We start from the raw sequence: 17,068 nt of genomic DNA, 5'->3' as shown, positions 1-17,068 counted from the left end.
CTGCAAATAAGGGATAAAATAAGGGAAACCTCAATGATGTTTAAACATCATTATAAAAGTTTGAATGAATTAAAGAATGTTTCAGTACCACCATTAAGATTTATACTGTACACATACATTTTTATTGTGATTCATAATTTTAATGTTTCTTCCAGAGTTGAACGGGGACACAATGTTGATGGCATATTATAAATGGTGCATTTATATAGCGCCTTTATCCAAGGCGCTTTACATAGATTGTGCATTACATTCACACACCGATGGCGGCAGAAACCATGCAAGGCACCAACCAGCACATCAGGAGCAATTATGGGTTCAGTGTCTTGCTCAAGGACACTTCGACACTAACTCTAGGGGAGCCCGGGTTCGAACTGGCAACCTTGCAGTTACCATCCAGCCACTCTACCCCTGATCCACCGCTGCCCCATTATCACTTACACCTGAGCTGTCGTTCAAATGCGACTGAGTAGGTGCATCCATGTTATAAATCAGTGTACACTCACTCAAAATCGAATTCCATACTAAAAGGCTTTCTTACCTTTCTTTGTAGTTGTTACGTCCCCACCAAAGAGGTCCAGGTGTTATTTTGTGCAAAAGCTCCTTATTGGCTATTTCCCCTACCATAAGCCCTAAATGAATTGCATTGAATTTAATGGGAATTGAATGGGGCTATGGGGTGTTGTGCTAATTCGCTTATTTGCATCGCTCAAAATTATAATTTCTTTGTATATATCCTCTCTTCATAATGTAAATGGTAAATGGTGCATTTATATAGCGCCTTTATCCAAGGCGCTTTACAGAGATTGTGCATTACATTCACCCATTCACACACACATTCATACACCGATGGCAGCGGAAACCATGCAAGGCACCAACTAGCACATCGGGAGCAATTAGGGGTTCAGTGTCTTGCTCAAGGACACTTCGACAGTAACTTACGGTTGCCATCCAGGCACTCTACCCCTGAGCCACCGCCGCCCCGTTGTAAATAATATCCCAAGCAGCACACTTTACTACTTCTTTCGATGGAAATAACTTCAAATAAGCGAACTAGCATAACACCCCATAGCCCCATTCAATTCCCATTCAATGCAATGCAATTCATTGAGGGCTTATGGTAGGGAAAATAGCCAATAAGGAGTTTTTGCACAAAAAAACACCTGGACCTCTTTGGTGGGGACGTAACAACTACAAAGAAAGGTAAGAAAGCATTCTAGCATGGAATTCTCCTTTAACAAAGCTGTGACTTGGTATTTGACAGAGGCTGGGGATACTTAATTTAAAACTTAATTGGCCTCAGTGGAGTATAATCAATCAGCAGAGACACCATCAGTCCCTGAAAGAAGAGAATAAACACACTTGGATAAAACTGACAAGCATAGACTGACTGTTCTGACAGATTCAAATGGGATCAAACCAATAAATAACAAATCTACAGTATACAGAGTATATTAGGTTACCCACCATAATGGTCCACTTCCTGTTCTCAGCCTCGGGGAAGACGAGGGAGCGTTTTGAGTTGAAAACCTGGTCATCCACTTCTTCCTGTTTCCGGGGCAGACAGTGCAGGAAGGTCCAGTCTGGTTTGGCCACGCTTCCCGTCTGTAGGGAGCATTCAAGGTCAGAAATTATGGTCTGCATCAACTCTCCATGAGTGGAGTAATGCAACAGTTTAACTACCTATTCATAACAATGATGGATAGGGGCACAAACACACACTCACACTCTCTCTCTCCTGGATAACAGAAGATTGAAGATATTGCCTATTTGTAAAGCTATTTTGTTTATTACTATTGCATTTTTATCTTATTATATTGTTACTACAGATACAGTACAGTAAATTCAGTCTATAATGCTGCTACAAACTGTGATATTTCATTTCACCTACCTGCATAGTAATCTGGTATCCATGGAAGTCTTTGAGACGCTTTTTCTTCTCTTCCTCCTGTCCCATGCTCACCCAGGTGTCAGTGACCAGGACATCGCTCCCGTGGGCCGCCTCCATTGGGTCAGAGGTCATCACTAGCTCTGTCCCGTGCTAAATCAATATGTGGAGACAAATTATATCAAGCTGCGTTGGTTCATAATATGGATGTCCTTTTCAACAACAAAAAAAGTTTAAAATCACTTCTTAGATTTATCTTTTAGACTGCACCTAATTTTAACCAACGTATGCACCCTATTTTGAAGTGCTATGTCAATGCAGTTGAATAGTATTATTGTGGAACCACTCACCTGCTTGGAGAGTCTCTGTGCCTCTTGAATCACACTTCTTTCTGGCTCATATCCCTGAAAACAAGTACAGTACATTTGTCTCAACATGCTCCATCAGTTAATTAGAGATGAGATGCTTTTACATTGAGTCTTTATACTATTTACAGGGCAGCAATAGCTGAGAGAGTCTGTCTGCAGACTAGTTGGGATGGGGAAATGCAGAGGGTAAATGTAAATGTACTGTGACAAAAATACCCCAAAGTGTGCAGGGACTAAATTATTATTGCAGAATGTATTTTCATTTAGTACTAGAGAACTACAACAAAGAAGGGCACAAATAAGATCAAAAACTATTAATTCACTGGAGATCAATAGATAAGAGATTGGTACATTGATAGACCGATAGATGGGAGGCTGATATATGACGTCAGCCAGCTAGTGGGGACATGGATAATATACAGTATGAACAGTATCATCAGTGAATATGATTAAATATACAATGAGTCATTTACAGCTGTTAACATGAATCTGATATATACTGTAGTTCTGTATGGTACAGTCCAGAATTTCCAGTAGTCTAATGGAAAAGTAGTAGACCTTGGGCGTGGCAATGCGAAGATGCACTCCCAGCTTGGCAGCAGTCATCATGAAGGAGTGGAGGACATTATTTCCATCGCCGATCCAGCTTACTGTTAGTCCGCTGAGGGAACCATAATGCTCCTACAATTATACGATAGTACGGTAGTTTAGCAAGCAGAAATGCATTCCGAGTTGTATATCATATAATGGGTGTTTCGGTACCTGTAAGGTGAGGAAGTCGGCCAGGATCTGGATTGGGTGGTAAAGGTCAGACAGGCCATTAATGATGGGGATGGAGGCCTCTCGATCTAGCTCCTCCAGTGTGGAGTGACTGTACACTCTTGCCAAGACAATGTCACAGAGTCCAGATAGAACCCTGCATATACAGTAAATCCTCAGTGTTAAATTAACTCTTGAGAGTGTACAACACCCTCTAAGTTGCAGATGAATTAACAAAACATGCATACTGTATTATACACATACAGTATTCAAGAGACTTAATCGCACTTCCTCGGGTCGTCTGCGACGCGCAAGCAAAATTAGAAGTTCTCGACTTGAGATGCGTGTAACGTGAACAATAGATGACAGAGATTTTCTACATTTATAATAGGATTTGACTATCTAGAGTTCTAGACCATGAGAAGATTCACCTAGCTGTATCGGTGCTACTCTCATTCACCCCCAAGTGGATGTCCTGGGATGTGAGGAAACAGGGATGGCCACCCAGCAGAGCAAAACCTGTAAATGTTATCACAGAACAGTGAGAACACAAGTGCTTGTTTATATTAAGAAATGTAAAATATAATTTGCTGAGCTGAAACAACAAAATAAAATGGAGTCTGCACTTGTTCAAATGTTTGCAATAGATGTAATTGTGCATTTATCAATGTTTTGATTTGAAGTGTATAAGGACTCAATGTATTTGCCAGCCTGTGGAAAGGAAGTTTATGAATATGCTTAAATAAAATGATTGTTAGGCCTATATTAACAACTACAATAAAAAATCCCAAATGAACTAGATGGCCAATGCCTTGTTCATGAAAATAACTTACAGACTGATTGTTTAAACTTTAAACAAACTTTAAAGCACAACGTTGTTTTCTGTTTTTCCCTCAATACTTTAAACTTTAAAGTATTGCGGAAAAAACAGAAAACAACGTTGTGCTTTTTGGGGAGGCACAGACAGAGGCTTTCAGCAGTTCTATTGTATCCTGTATCATTTCTGGGCCACTAAACACATGGCATGGGTTAAGCTACTAGTGTGGCAGCATAGGGCTATATTTTAAAATACAATCACACATCTCACTCAAATAAAAAAACAAGTTTCAGTAGCCTAGTTAATCTGCTCTACAAATTAGAATGAATGTAATAGCCAACTGGGCTTCGCCTATAGCGCAGTATAGTCTACACAAGTTCAATAATAACAATGTTTTACTATAGACTAGCATGCAATTAGATCCTGATGCAAACTGACACCTGTTTCAGTGGACATTCTTGTTCTGGTGCTCCTCTTCTCAAATATCATGGCAATTGACTTTCCTTGAAGAAGAGGGAGATACTGAAATGGAAATGACAGTTTGATTTGATTTGATTTATTTGATATATTCATGATACAATTAATAAAAGAGCAGTACAGAATTATCAGTATTACACAAAAAGTCATTTTTGAAGCCATTGTGATCCAAATAAATAGTTACAGCATATGGTAAGAAGAATGTGTGTACTAAAATCACAATAATAATGACATTTACAACAGGCCATTATAGATCAGTATACAAAAGACAAATAGATATAAATAGATAAATAAAACACTACTAACTTGCCCATCAGCCACTTTTTCAACATATTTAAAAAAAATGTTCAGACTGGGCAAATGTAATTTCCCTTGGGATTTTGTACCAGTTACATCATCTTGATAATTGTGTCTCCTTTGTTAAAATGCGTTGGACATGGGCGCTAACTACCTGCTTTTCATGCTTGATCCGATGTTTTAGATCCGCTGAGATCGACAGGATAGTCTTGATTTCATCTGAATTGTAATCTTTTAATGTGAGAAAACTGCGACCCTTTAAATTGACTGAACCAAGCAATGCGGCTCCAATGCTGTCAACATGTCACAAACAAAATGCATTCATTATTTCGTGTGAATCAGCAGTGAGAAGAAATATAACAAGAATGGTGTCTTATCGTAGCCACATTTGTGTTCATAACGATAACGTTCAAATTGCTTTGGTAGCGTCATGCACCAAAAGACGCGTTCTGGTTGTAGCTGGACTGACTTGTCACTTACCTAAAGCCCCTCGTGGGAATGTTTTGAAAAGTTTTCAAACACGTCAAAGCGGAACTCCTTACAACTGTGAATAATTTGGTTGACATTGCGACTCAATACTGATATCCCAGACTAGGACAAAAGTAACTGTAACTGTAAAAGGTAATGTTTGTTAATTTATTTCAGCAGAACACGACCACCAGACAGCATGCCGCAGCAGCAGGGACCAGGGAGCTGAGGGGGTAACAAGAAGACTCACCCCGGTGAGTGCCCGTCTTTCCTCCCGGAATTCTCCCCAGTGAGGGGGATAACTTTGTAATATGCTATTGGCTGTTTGTATTCTTTTTGGAAAAATATAAAAAGATACTCCTGTGGAAAGGCTATATTATATTACTTATATTGACCCTATAAACAATTTAGTATTATTTAGGTTTTGCCCCCTCAAATAGTACCTCGTCAGATAATCCCCACATATCCTACAACAACTTCTGTGAACAGACTTCACTGTAGTAGCTTTTCATAAATTATATTTGTACTTAGGCTGTCTGTCATGAAAGTTTATAGTTAGAGAAATTCAAAATCCAGCCGTCTGCTGTCCAGCCTCTCCCACCCCTCACTGGGGAAAATTCTGGGAGGAAAACAGAAACGGGGTGAGTCTTCTTGTATTCGCTGAGGGAGGGAGACCTGCGGTGTCGAAAATAGCAGAGTAAGCAGACTGTAGTAGCCTAAACCTTCCCAAACCTTTTCATGTCAAGGACCCCAAAATTGACACTAAATAAAATAGCCCGCGGACCCCCATTTGAAAACATATGCCAGGGACCCCAAACCCAATAAGAGAAGATTTGTATGGCTCTAGCAGTTATTTTCAACCTGTTTAATTTCAAGTAGCCTACCCCAAGTTTGACATGCATTAGTCTATATGGACTCATCTAATAGCATGTCTATCTCTGGGACCCCCATATTGTAAAATCAATGCTAATTTAACTCTGAGAGCGGACAACTCTCTGATCGAGTTACAGACCCATAAGGGTCCATTTTGTTCCAAATTATCATTTAGCTGGGGACCCCCTGGAACAACCTCAAGTACCCCTGGGGGTCCCCACCCCACTTTGGGAACCATTGGCCCACTGACTAGGTAACCGCAGACTTTCCACCTACTGACTAGGATGATTAGAGGAACTTTATTTTCAATCATTCCTATTTCTGACTTTCTTGCTCTTTATATCTGCTGCCAACATAATTAACAAGCCTAGCTCTGTGAAACAGTGAAAGGTCAGAATAGAGCAACATTTCTGTCAGTGTTTATTTTCCCCCCAATTATATCTTTTTTTATATAGCAGTCTGTGAATTGGAATACCAACGAAGTCGCCCGTTTACCAACTGGCTCTGGCCTCCCAGTGTACAGCCGGCGGAGAGGTCTCACTATTGTCTGCACATGAGACTAGCTCTGGTCCATAGCTCTAATGTGTTATGGACCAGAGCTAACATGATACCAGCATTATATATAGCCTACAAAATACTATGTACTATTTTATACTAAATTAATAAATAATAAAATAAATTAAAATACTAAATTATATTTCCTCATGAGTAGGCTAGTCTATGGGGGGGGAGTACCTTACAGTAGCCTGGGCACTTGCATTGCCTTTAATAATCACATTTGAAATGGGGAACCCCCCGAAATATTCATATTTGAACTGGGAAGCCCCACCCTGATAATCACTTGTAATGTAGAATTTTGAGGCATTACATTTTATTGGACTCTGTTCCACAGATAAATATTGTGTTGCGAGGCGTTGTGAGCTTGTAGATCGGCTATTTTCAAAATGTCTGTCTCTTTCATTATTTGACAATTTGGCCAATGTTTGACCAGTTCTTATAGTAGGCCTATAGTTTGTTGATTACTTTTCACACAATGTCAAATTAATTCCAGAGGCGTTACAGAGTTCTTGTTAAAAGTAGTTAAATTGTCAATTCAGAAATGTGCAGATACCCTGCATACACTTATACTGTATGCTGGTTTGTTTACAGTTGAGTGCGAAAACAATGTTGCGCATTAAGCTAATCATCTGGGGACCCCCACAATAATTTGGGGACGCCCCAGGGGTCCCGACCCACAGGTTGAAAACCACTGGTAAAGGGGATAATAGGCCACTGTAATGACATTACATGAATTAACTTACTGCATTCTTTCTGTGGCCATTAATTAGCCTTCACCTTTCAAAAGTTGGGATAGTGACAAGCAATGTTATACTGTCACATGTAGATGGCAGCATGCACACATTCTTCTCTGCTTGAATGAATACACACACTTTGGACTGGTAATGGCATCCATGGTTTTCCTCAGAATGTGCTTTGCTTATTCTGATACAGAATGGCAGGCTTTTTGTGTGGCAAGATAACTGGGACAGACAGGTCTGGAGGAAGAGAGTTTCGGACCAGATCCCAGAGAAGTGAGTACAGGACAGTCAGTGTTCTGGGTCTTCTGGGACTAACATCACTCAGCATTTGTCACAGGTAATGCACGCACGCACGCACGCACGCACGCGCGCGCACACACACACACACACACACACACACACACACACACACACACACACACACACACACACACACACACACACACACACACACACACACACACACACACACACACACACACAGTTTTGTTAAATAGACCTGTAGCAACATTGCATTGAACTTCCAAATAAATTAACATATATCACCAAATAGCATATGCTATCAATAGCAATATAGTGATAAGAAATACACGTATATTTTAGACCTGGTCCCAGTGGAGACCTCTAGGCTTCCCTAGAAACTGGCCAAACATTATGTATAAGGTGCAGGGCATTCTAGATTGTGTCCTGTGGAGAGGAATGGAATGATTGATGAACAAATACAAATACAAATACAAAAACAAGTAATACCGGTAATCCATTAATGGACATATTAAGTGACATTTACTATCACAAACAAAATATATGACTTCCAATGGATTTGAGGTAATACTTAAACAGACTAGATCCTTTGTATTTTAGATCTTATCCACTGCCTCTTCCTTATTTTCTATGCCTCTATCTACATGTTTGGCCATGGTCAGTATGGCCAGCTGGGGCATGGGAAAAAATAGAGTCCGCAACACTGGGTCCCAGCCCCCAGCTGGGGCATGGGACCTTTCTGTTTGAGGCTGACCTACCTTACCTAAACGAGTGGAACAGTGGTCACATGCGGAGAGAGTCGAGTAAGAGAGGACAGTTTGGCTCAGTGAAAAAGTCACAAGGTCACTTTAGTCATATTAATAATAATAATAATAATAATATTGTGTGCTGTGCTAACCTAAAAGGAAATGTGAAGTGTCCAAACCCCAGTAAATGTCTTTTCATTGCAAATGGCTCCTATAATGAATGTCATTCATCATTAAGTGAGTTGCGAGCTTTCTTTTCAGGCACACTACATTAACCATCTCAGGGAAAAAAAAACTCTTGTTGAATGCTATGCTATGCTACCATTAAGTCAGTGCCACAGTAAATAGGCTTTTTAACGCATATTGCTGACAGACAGAGGGGTGGCGGTGGTTCAGGGCTAGAGTGGCCGGATGGGAACTGCAAGGTTGTCAGTTCGAAGTGTCCTTGACCAAGACACCGAACCCCTAATTGCTCCCGATGTGCAGGTTAGTGCCTTGGATGGTTTCATCAGTGTATGAATGTGTGTGTGAATGGGTGAATGCAATGCACAATCTATGTAAAGCGCCTTGGACAAAGGCGCTATATAAATGCACCATTTACTATTTACAATTTTACAGAGTAGCCTTCTCCAGTTCTGGTGATGGTCGCTATGGGAAACACGTTAGGAGAGAAGAACTACATCCATCAGTTCAACTCTGTCCAGATAATGTAGTGTATAATAACTTGGTTGATTGATTGATTGATTGATTGATTGATTGATGATTAACATGTATTAACAGTTTGGAGAATTACCGTACATTTCAACTCAATACAAAGACTGTTAACTGTGGACGACACCATAAAGCATTACACTTAATAGGGTCCAACCTTTTCAATTCATCAGAACATTTAGAGACGTACAAATAATAAAAAACTGGAAAATCATCATAAAAGGAGGTAAACTGGGAAGAAACATAAACAGTGAGGGGAAAAGGTGTGGGGGGATTCAGATTTTACAGGGGCCAGTTTCGAATTGCAGCCGTCCGTAGGTTCCCTTTGAGAGCGTTTTTGAAGGAGTCAAGGGATTCACATGTCTTAATGACTGTTGGTAGGGCGTTCCACATTTTGGTGGCATAGGAGCGAAATGAATTTAGACCCTTGTTTGTGCCGAGTCTGGGTTGCAACATGGTTTGTTGAACTCCCTCTGGTGTTGTGGGTGTGGACTTCGTTGACATTAAGGAGGTATTTAGATACATGGGTACATGGGTATCTTTACAACTGTGATGTAAAGGGTATGAGGTAGTGACCTGCACCTTTAGTCTGGATGAATAGTGATGCAGAAACCTTCAGAGAACCATGGAGTTTAAGTACACAGAAATAGTTAGCACCTGCTCTGCTTACTCACATTTCAAACGAATGACAGCGACGGGGGAAATCAAACGTTTTTCTTTATTTCAACTATGGTCATATCATTTAATTGGTGATTGTAGTGAATCTTTTCCTCTACATGGGGGCAGTCTTCTCTCATACTGCTGTCTTCTTGCAGAGGCACTGTCTTTTTATTATCTCCGAGAGGCAGGCAGAGACAGTCCTATTGTGCAATTGTGTGTGCGTTTGTGCGTGCGTGCGTGTGTGCGTGCGAGAGAGAGGGGCTGTGAGAACATAAATATCTGACTCAGTAGGACCTGACATGCACCAGACTTGACACTGCCGACTCCCTAGTACATAGTCAGTGTGGTGATGATTGAGCCCCATTCGTATGTGTCAGGGCACTGAGGGCAGATACAGTAGGTCAGACTCATTGCAAGTGGGTGTGTTGATGATGCGGATGTGGATGATGTTTCTTCGACTTGAGGGGAGGGGAGCCTACGTGAGCAGTTTGGAGCAAGATATATACTGAAATCTGCTGTATACGGTATCTCTTAAAAACAGCGGTCAAAACAGTTGAAGCAGTAAATTCATTCAGCAGTTTTTCTTATTATTAGTAGTATAGTTTGTATCATTGGAAATATATTCACAGATTTAAACTAGGGGTGCACGATTATGACATTATGACCGATATCTGATCTCCGATTAATTGCAGGGTCATATCTGCCGATACCGATTCTGACCGATTCCGATATTATACAGAGGACCACAATGGAAACAATCCTAGTCCGTAAGGGCTTGGCCCAAAGCCAGTATTCAATAAATCATTAAATAGCATTATACTCTTTTGTCTGTTTTCAGTTTTCACAACTGAATGACTACTGAATGAAATGAGTAGGCCTACACAAATTAAATGTAGAATCTTTTTTAATTTATGATTTTCTTTGCTGATGAAAACGATTAAATAATCTGTATTATTTTGAGACCGTTCCGATATGGCATTTTTATGGCCATATCGGTACAACCTTATTTTATAATTTATTAACAATCAAACAAACACAACTGGCTGTAAAGAGTAGACCATGTTATTTTACCAGCTTGGAGTTAGTGGCTTGTTTTGATAAAAGATTAGATTGTAGCTCATTGTCTACTACAGTATACCTTACAGTAAGAAAAAGGTCCTTATGTTTTAACATTTCACTTGATTGATCATGGAAGTTTGAATGTTTTCATAAAATTAGTTACTACTTGCAAATTTTAGTTGTTTCAGATCATACAGTAGTCTAATACAGGTTTGTTTCAAACACTGTGCCTTTTTAGGTGATGGACGCTATTATAAGTTCTCAACTGTTTTGTTTTGTTGTTTTAATTGTAACTTTCCTGTAACATAGTTAACTGCACACACATATGATAGGCAAACGCAGTTTGGGACATTTTTCAATGCACCTGCTCCATTTGAGTATATTGCTGGAGAGATTCCATTCATCACTGGCACAGCAGCAGACAGGCGCCTATACAATTCCACCGTGAAACCAGGAGGGGATCCCAAACTCATTGTTCAAGCCACCAGGCCTCTGAGTGGACAGAGCATATGTGCTCTCCAGTCTCCAGTAAAGGTCTATCATTCATGTGAGACAACTCCTCATCAGAATCAGAGTCACATCACAAGTAACGTGCGTGAAATTATGTGCATAGTTACTGTTGTTGATGTAGCCTATGTGTGTATAATATAAAGGAGTCTATACAAAAAAACAACAGACAGTGTCACCAGACTTAGTTCTTGTTCCGCACTGTTCCGCAGTCATTTGCAGTCATTTGAAAACCCTTAAGTTGAAGACACTTACCACCCCAGTCACAATCTGTTCATGCTGCTATAGTGCTAGGCGAATACCACAGTGCTGCATGAACAAAATAAAGGGACAGTTTCTACAGCCTTTAGGCTGCTGACCAGAGCCCTGTCTCCATGTCAGTTATATGCTTCCTTTACACTGCACGTTTTGTATGATTGACTATGAATACACTCCACTCCCACACATTTCATACATATTTCATGCATATTAATATCTGCTGCCATGTGATGTCTCTTGGCACAAGAGACTGAGTACCTCAGCCTTTATGCTTCTTAGTATACATTTTATATATAGGCCACTAACAGATATTCAGGTTTTTATGCTATTCTTTCTAAAGGCCTTTTAGTTGTGTCCAGTGTTGGGCAATATTACGCAAGAGAGTAATATGTTACTTATTACATATTACTCCTTAAACAAGTATTATATTACTTATTACATAACAGATTCAGGATGCTTATCTGCTTAAAGTTATTTTTTACATGTATCCATTATAAGTATGCAGTATCATCTGACGTTTTTGTTTGAAAATCAGTTGACATTTTTTCAATAAAAAATAAGTAAAAATCAAACAAACCTCATCCTATAATAAAACTGCCAAGTTATATTTGCCAAATCTACTAGAGACAGAAAAGTTTAAACAGCTTTTCACTGCAATAGTGCATGACGATGGGAAAAAAGTTCCATGCCGAGCCACGATGCTGGTTAGGTACATGAACTCTAGTTACGCACGATCACAAACACTGAGTTTTGCGTAGAGATGGGCAATTTGGGCATGGGATTACTTTTGGTGGAGATTTGAGAGATTGTACTTTTTTCCGGAAAGAGCTTCTCCTTCTTATATCTGGTTTCATCAACTCCTCTTTGCCAAAGTCTCGAAACATCCCAAACCGTACAGTGGCATTAACTTCTGACTTCTTCCCTTTCATCATCCTCCAAACCAGTGGTTTTCAACCCGTTTCATTTCAAGGACCATTATTTATTCTGCTTTTGAGCCACGGACCACCGTTTGATGACATTTTTGCCTCTCAGACCTAAAACGAATGAATATTTTGTTGTCGTTCGATAAGATGTTGTCTACAATTCCATGCTTTAGGCAAACGTTTATCAAAATAACAATTATTCTACATTCTCTAATTGTGTAGTCTTATTGTAAATGAAGTAATGGAGATGTTTAACAATAATGTAACTCTTGAGAACGTAAAATGAAACCAAATAGACCCGTACCGTCGTACGTACGGCTCTAATCTATAAGGGTCCATTTGGTTACCAACTCTCCATCATTTAGCTGGGGACCACCTGGAACCGCCTCAAGGACCACTGACGGTCCCCTGGACCACTGGTTGAAAACCACTGCTCCAAACCACTATCAGAGGAAAGCCTTACACCTACAATCAGAAAAATCTCTACCCAAATCTGGCTATTTCTACTTTGTCCCCCAAATCCACAATACAAGCCCCGTCTGTTCTGACCACTCAAGTGATCTAGTTTCAGATGTAACAGTAAGGTATTTTCCACAGCGCCCTAGTCTAAATCTAAACCAGAAGTACAGTATCATCTCCCTTTCTGTCCCCCAAATCCATAGCTAAATGTGATCCCTTTATCCACAAAGACAACTGCGACACAAATGCTATAAACCCACAGGCAACAGCCAAAACACATTTTAGTGACACATGTCACCAAAGAGGACAACTGGTCCTCTCATCACTGTGATCACGATGTCTAATAATTTCACTGTTTATGGCTTGTCTTTGATACACAAGCAAATGTCCTGAACATTAACGATGTGTAGGTTAGAAAATGCATCCTGTAGCTCATGTCGTGACTTGCGAGTCACTCCAGTACTTGAGCCTGGGTCTGTATACTGTACAGTATGTGCACTCCAGAGTACAAAGCTGCTACGTTGAAGACTCACTGACTTTTCCACCAAAATGTGCAGCTCAGCATACTGGCGCGCGTGCAACGTGCGTGCATGCATGCTTGCGTGCGCATGCGTGTGTGTGTGTGCGCGCGCGTGTATGTGTGTGTGCGCGTGTGTGCGTGTGTGCGTGCATGTTTGGAGGCATTTTCCACTTGGTAAAACAGTGAAGTGAAACGTTGGACCATGAAATTGAACTAAACTCACTTCTTTTCTATCTGTAATGCGCAGAAATGTATTACACACAGAAAGTGTGTAATAAATCTGAGAACCCGGTTAAGAGCATATAGGATCACTCCTTCCAATAAACAAACGTGTTATATAATATAAATTATAATATAATTATATAATATTTAACCCTTACACAACCTCAATTGCAGGATTGTTGCCATATTTCATCATAATTTCCATAGCCCACACATTTAAGAACGCTGTGAAGGAGTCTCCATTTTGTTCATGTTATCCAATGTTATCATGCAGCACACCACGCCCCTTAAGTATAAAGGTGAGTGTTGTTACCAAATTTTGGATCAATTAGGATGTGAAGGCCTCAGAGACATACTTCTGTTTTTTATGGCTATTGCCATTTTAAGCCGAAACACATTTATTATTACATTTGAGACGGTAACAAGTTGTGCGTGCACACTTCGTGCACAGTTCAGTTGGGCAAGTCATAGGCCGTGACTCATGCTGAGCAAGCAGAAGCGCCGCCTACGCACTTTGTGGCCACGATACGTCACCGACCCTAGCCCTGTGTTCTCAAGCCAGCTCTGTGGTTTCCCTTCCCGTGATACGATGGCCCGAGAATATACACGGACAGCGGACACACGACATTTACGGAGAAACAACAATCAATAGTCCCCCCATGTTGACAGCTAAGGATACGTCCCTGTATAGGGGTGATCAGGTCCATGCAAAGGCTTTTGTGCTGGTTCTGGACAACTGGCTATCCGACGGACTCGATACCGGGCACTACACTCCCTGTGGGGGTTGTGGAACGCGTGTGTCAAATTTGAAGTCGGTGGGGCGAACGGTTCTTGAGTTACGTCGAAAAATGATGATGATGATGACGTACACACATGAGACGTGGTGCATTTATAGATAGATGTGAGATTCTGAGACTCTTTTGGTGCATGACCTTTAGCTGCTTGACCCAGTGGTGAAACACTCATCTACGTAAACATATTGATATCCGTACACATCGACCAAAATCACAACAGTGCATTTTAATTAATGTGAGGGAGTTCAAAAAAGTCTGTTTTAGATTTTAGACTATAGCTAGTAGCGACCACTTTGTGGAAGCTAATGGGGATCCTAATAAAGAAAGAAATAAATAATAAAGAAAGTGTACCTGTACCTGTACCTGTACCATAAATGATGTCTAAAAAGATTAGTGTTTTATTGTTAGTGAGAAGGCAGCTGAAAAGTGCAATTGTGTGTGTAAAGCAGCAACAATGCGCTAGATTGGCTAGCCTGTCACTCTGGGGGGGAGGCGACCGGAAATAGGCCATTATAACAACATAAAACCACCCCAAACGGCCCGAAACAGCAAAAATGTTGCACAAAGATTTACGTGTGCATGTGAAGGGGTGGCCCTTCGAGCTTCAGTGCTCTGCAGGGGCCCTCAGAGGTGTTAATCTGGCCCTGGTCAAAACAAGCTCTCTTATTACTATACTGGGCAGTAGGCACTGGCCTGGGCACACCAAACATGCACCATGTTTCATATGTTCATAAAAAGGACATATGCAGCTCTCACCTGCATATGATGCTAAATGTTCTACAAATGTTCAAAGCTGAATGTAATGCTGTACGACATAAACAGAGCACCATATACACACGGAGCACAAGTAACTGTAAGCTCTAGACAACAGAGAACAGAACAGGACAAAACACAAAGGATAATACTGTAGGCACACTTGATCCGCACATGCCAAACATGTACCACCACATCAAAGTTGCAGGCAGCCTATAAGCAAGCCTCCGTTGAGCAGAGATAAAACAAATGTAAAGCTTCAGACTTCAGAGTCCAAAGCTTTGCACAACATGTACAGTCAGTAACTGTTCTTTTTGCAACAGCGCATTTGAGAATACTTGTGATTTGCCCCTTCTGACCTGATAGTGTGTGTGTGTGTGTGTGTGTGTGTGTGTGTGTGTGTGTGTGTGTGTGTGTGTGTGTGTGTGTGTGTGAGAGAGAGTGTGTGTGTGTGTGTGTGTGTGTGTGTGTGTGTGGCCTCTGTAAAATCTGAATCCCCCCCACCGCCCCCCCCCCCCCCTTTCCCCTCACTGTATATGTATCTTTTCCCTTTTTGCTTCCTATATGATGAATTCCTGTTCTGTTCTTTAACTACATAGAAATGTCTATTTGTATGTCTCTAAATGTTTTGATGAATTGAACAATGTGGACCCTGTTGTAAACAAGTGTAATGCTTAATTGGGTCGTCCAGTCTTTGTATTGAGTTTGTGCTTGAAATGTACTGTAATTCTACAAACTGTGTGTGTGGAGGCTCCAGACCTCCCAAAACAAACTGGTCAGGCTCCTACTTGGCCTCACCCCTGCCCACTTTGACAGGCTGGGATGGCTTAGGGTCGTCGACAGAGTACAGCATCTTGCAATGGGTCTGGTCCAGAAGATTCGATACACCACCAAGATACCCATGTACCTGTCTAAATACTTCCTTAATGTAAACGAAGTCCACACCCACAACACCAGAGGGAGTGCAACAAACCATGTGCAACCCAGATTCTGCACAAACAAGGGACTAAATTATTTTCGCTCCTATGCCACCAAAATGTGGAACGCCCTACCAACAGTCATTAAGACATGTGAATCCCTTGACTCCTTCAAAACCGCTCTCAAAGGGCACCTACGGATGGCTGCAATTCGAAACTGGCCTCTGTAAAATCTGAATCCCCCCCCCCCCCCCCCCATTTTCCCTCACTGTATATTGTATCTTTTCCCTTTTTTGCTTCCCATATGATGAATTCCTGTTCTGTTCTTTAGCTACATAGAAATGTCTATTTGTATGTCTCTAAATGTTTGTATGTCTTTAAATGTTTTGATGAATTTAACAATGTGGACCCTGTTGTAAACAAGTGTAATGCTTAATTGGGTCGTCCACTCACAGTTGACAGTCTTTGTATTGAGTTTGTGCTTAAAATGTACTGTAAATTCTACAAACTGTTCTACAAACAAATCAATCAATCAATGTGTGTGTGTGTGTGTGTGTGTGTGTGTGTGTGTGTGTGTGTGTGTGTGTTCGCGCGTGCGTGTCCGTTTCTGTTCCCGTTCCCGCGTGGAAGTGATTGATTGAAGTAGGCTATTTATTAACAGCTTGCAGAATTACGGTACATTTCAAGCACAACTCACAACAGATTGAGAGATGCTTGGCTCATTTTGCCCCACACACCCGTCCCTTTCCTGTTTCGACGAGAGCGCTTGTAATGCATATGATGTGGAGACTTCCAAACCTTAGAGTATATACTCTAAATTCCAAACAGATTAACATAACACGCACTACACTTAACTACAACTACTGTTGGCCTGATGTGATGTGGACCATGTGGTTGTCATGGTTGATGATAGACACTTGGGTAAGAAATTAAATAACCTGGCCGGTGCGTGCATGAGAATGATTGAAATGTCATAGGAAAGAGAAAAAAACTATTAGGGAATAATAATTAATCCAGTAAATCTTCCCCAGGCCAT

At 40.8% G+C, this 17,068-nt stretch overlaps 1 protein-coding gene across 1 annotated transcript; it reads right to left on the bottom strand.

The window, feature by feature from the left end:
• Nucleotides 1–1,231: 1,231 nt before the first annotated feature.
• otc (ornithine transcarbamylase) lies at nt 1,232–5,197 on the bottom strand. Its single transcript, XM_083777289.1, has 10 exons — nt 5,084–5,197; nt 4,758–4,896; nt 4,270–4,351; nt 3,444–3,531; nt 3,016–3,169; nt 2,812–2,934; nt 2,236–2,289; nt 1,889–2,038; nt 1,465–1,602; nt 1,232–1,336 (listed from the first exon to the last, which is right to left on the bottom strand). The coding sequence occupies exons 1-10, from the start codon at nt 5,167–5,169 to the stop codon at nt 1,280–1,282; spliced, it is 1,071 nt and encodes a 356-aa protein (XP_083633415.1). The 5' UTR covers nt 5,170–5,197; the 3' UTR covers nt 1,232–1,279.
• Nucleotides 5,198–17,068: the final 11,871 nt, after the last annotated feature.

Source organism: Protomyctophum parallelum (genome assembly GCF_964188405.1).
Source record: "Protomyctophum parallelum genome assembly, chromosome: 11".
Lineage (NCBI taxonomy): Eukaryota > Metazoa > Chordata > Actinopteri > Myctophiformes > Myctophidae > Protomyctophum > Protomyctophum parallelum.
Note: the sequence above shows the minus strand (reverse complement) of the source record. Positions and strands in the feature narration are given on the sequence as shown.